The sequence below is a fragment of the Morone saxatilis genome, unplaced genomic scaffold (genome assembly GCF_004916995.1).
Source record: "Morone saxatilis isolate NCDOM2014 unplaced genomic scaffold, NCSU_SB_2.0 Contig11, whole genome shotgun sequence".
NCBI classification, from domain to species: Eukaryota; Metazoa; Chordata; class Actinopteri; family Moronidae; genus Morone; species Morone saxatilis.
Genome location: NW_023339663.1, coordinates 31,030,948 through 31,032,579, shown reverse-complemented (window position 1 = coordinate 31,032,579; position 1,632 = coordinate 31,030,948). Strand labels below are relative to the sequence as shown.

The 1,632-nt window shown below is 41.7% G+C and overlaps 1 protein-coding gene across 1 annotated transcript in view; it reads right to left on the bottom strand.

Annotated features, from left to right (window-relative positions):
* The window catches only part of shcbp1 (SHC SH2-domain binding protein 1), a gene marked incomplete in the record, with an annotated part of 5,431 nt that extends 4,334 nt beyond the window's left edge, over positions 1-1,097 (bottom strand). Inside the window, 1 exon segment of the mRNA XM_035651815.1 lies at positions 842-1,097. Coding sequence (XP_035507708.1) covers positions 842-1,010 — 169 coding nt within the window.
* Positions 1,098-1,632: the final 535 nt, after the last annotated feature.

The following is a 1,632-nucleotide window of genomic DNA, read 5'->3' as shown; positions in this document are numbered from 1 at the left end:
TCCGCTTCCCTCTCATCCTCTTCTCAGTCACAGCCTCCACACTGTCCAGCTCCATCCCCACCACCGAGCTGGCCTTCCTCACCAGCTTTCTAAGCTTATTGGCACCCCCAGTGCCGATTTGCTGTTGTACACATCACTGTTTCTGCTTTAGAAACAATATTTAGTTAGATCTAAAATATTCAATTCACATCCAGTTCTGTATGGAACGGGAACCAGGCTGACATTGGAATTGTATATGTGCACACTTAAAGAATCAGAAGAGAATCAGAATCAGAATGTGTTAAAAATGTGTTAAATTAGTAGCTCAAACCATCCCAGATTCCAGTTTTATAATATTATATTGTCTTTTATTTATTCTCTCCACTACATTCCCCTGTGCTTCTGAGCCAATCCTAATTTCCCCTACAGGGGATCAATAAAGGAAAATCTTATTTTAGTTAATGTCACAGGAAAGTGCAAACTGCACATCACTGTATGAGCAGAAACTAGAACTGAAACAATTAATCAATTGGTAAATTGACAGAAAATGAATTGGCAACTATTCTGATAATCAATTTTAAAGGCACACTAAACCACAAACTGAAAAACAAGAAGGGTAAATGGTAAATGGACCTGTACTTGTATAGCGCCCTTCTAGTCTTCAGACCACTCAGAGCGCTTTTACACTACGTGTCACATTCACCCTTTCACACACATTCACTCAGTAATGGCAAAGCTCATCGAACAGAAACTAACGCATTCATTCACATTCACACACAAGAAGTTGATTTTGACAATGTTCCCAACAGCTGAATGTAGCCGAGGCTAACTAGTAAAGCTAACCAAGTTAGCAAACACAGACCTTGAGTTACAGCGGACACACTATGTCCCACTTCAGAAATCCCGTTGTTCTTTTCCATGTCGAGTTTAAGGTTAATGTAGGAATCAAAATCATCCACCACGATGTCTGTCATCTCTTCTCCAGTTTCACTCGTTCCAGCCGACGGCTTAGTCTGTGCTTCTTGCTCCATGAAGAATTGAAAAGAATAACTGAAAACGCAAACAATTTGAATGGGCTAGGCTAAAAGCCAGTGGCGCAACAACCTTTTGTCAAACAAACTCAGCACACACCCAGTTACTTTCAAAATGTTCCCGGTCTACAGAGCCGCAGCCAATCGAGAACACTACTACTACAGGATGTCCCGCCCTCTAACTGCATCCCAGCTCGGGTCGCCCCGTATGTATGTTTTTTATGTATGTTTGTATATATGTATCTTAATGGCTCCTGTAAATTTTCATATACTTACGAAGTACACTACTGTATATTTTAAGATAATGTAAATGTGTTAAGTCTAGGAATTTAACACAGGAACAATATAGAAGAATGGTAAATGGACCTGTACTTGTATAGCGCCTTTCTAGTCTTCCGACCACTCAAAGCACTTCTACACACATTCACACAGCGATGGCAAAGCCCATCGAACATAAACTAACGCATTCATACACATTCACACAACCAGGAGCAATTAGGGGTTTAGTATCTTGCTCAAGGATACTTGGCGACAGGCGACAGGAGCGGCATCGAACCAACAACCTTCCGATTAGAGGACGACCCGCTCTTCCTCTGAGCCACAGCCGCCCCTGAACACTGCA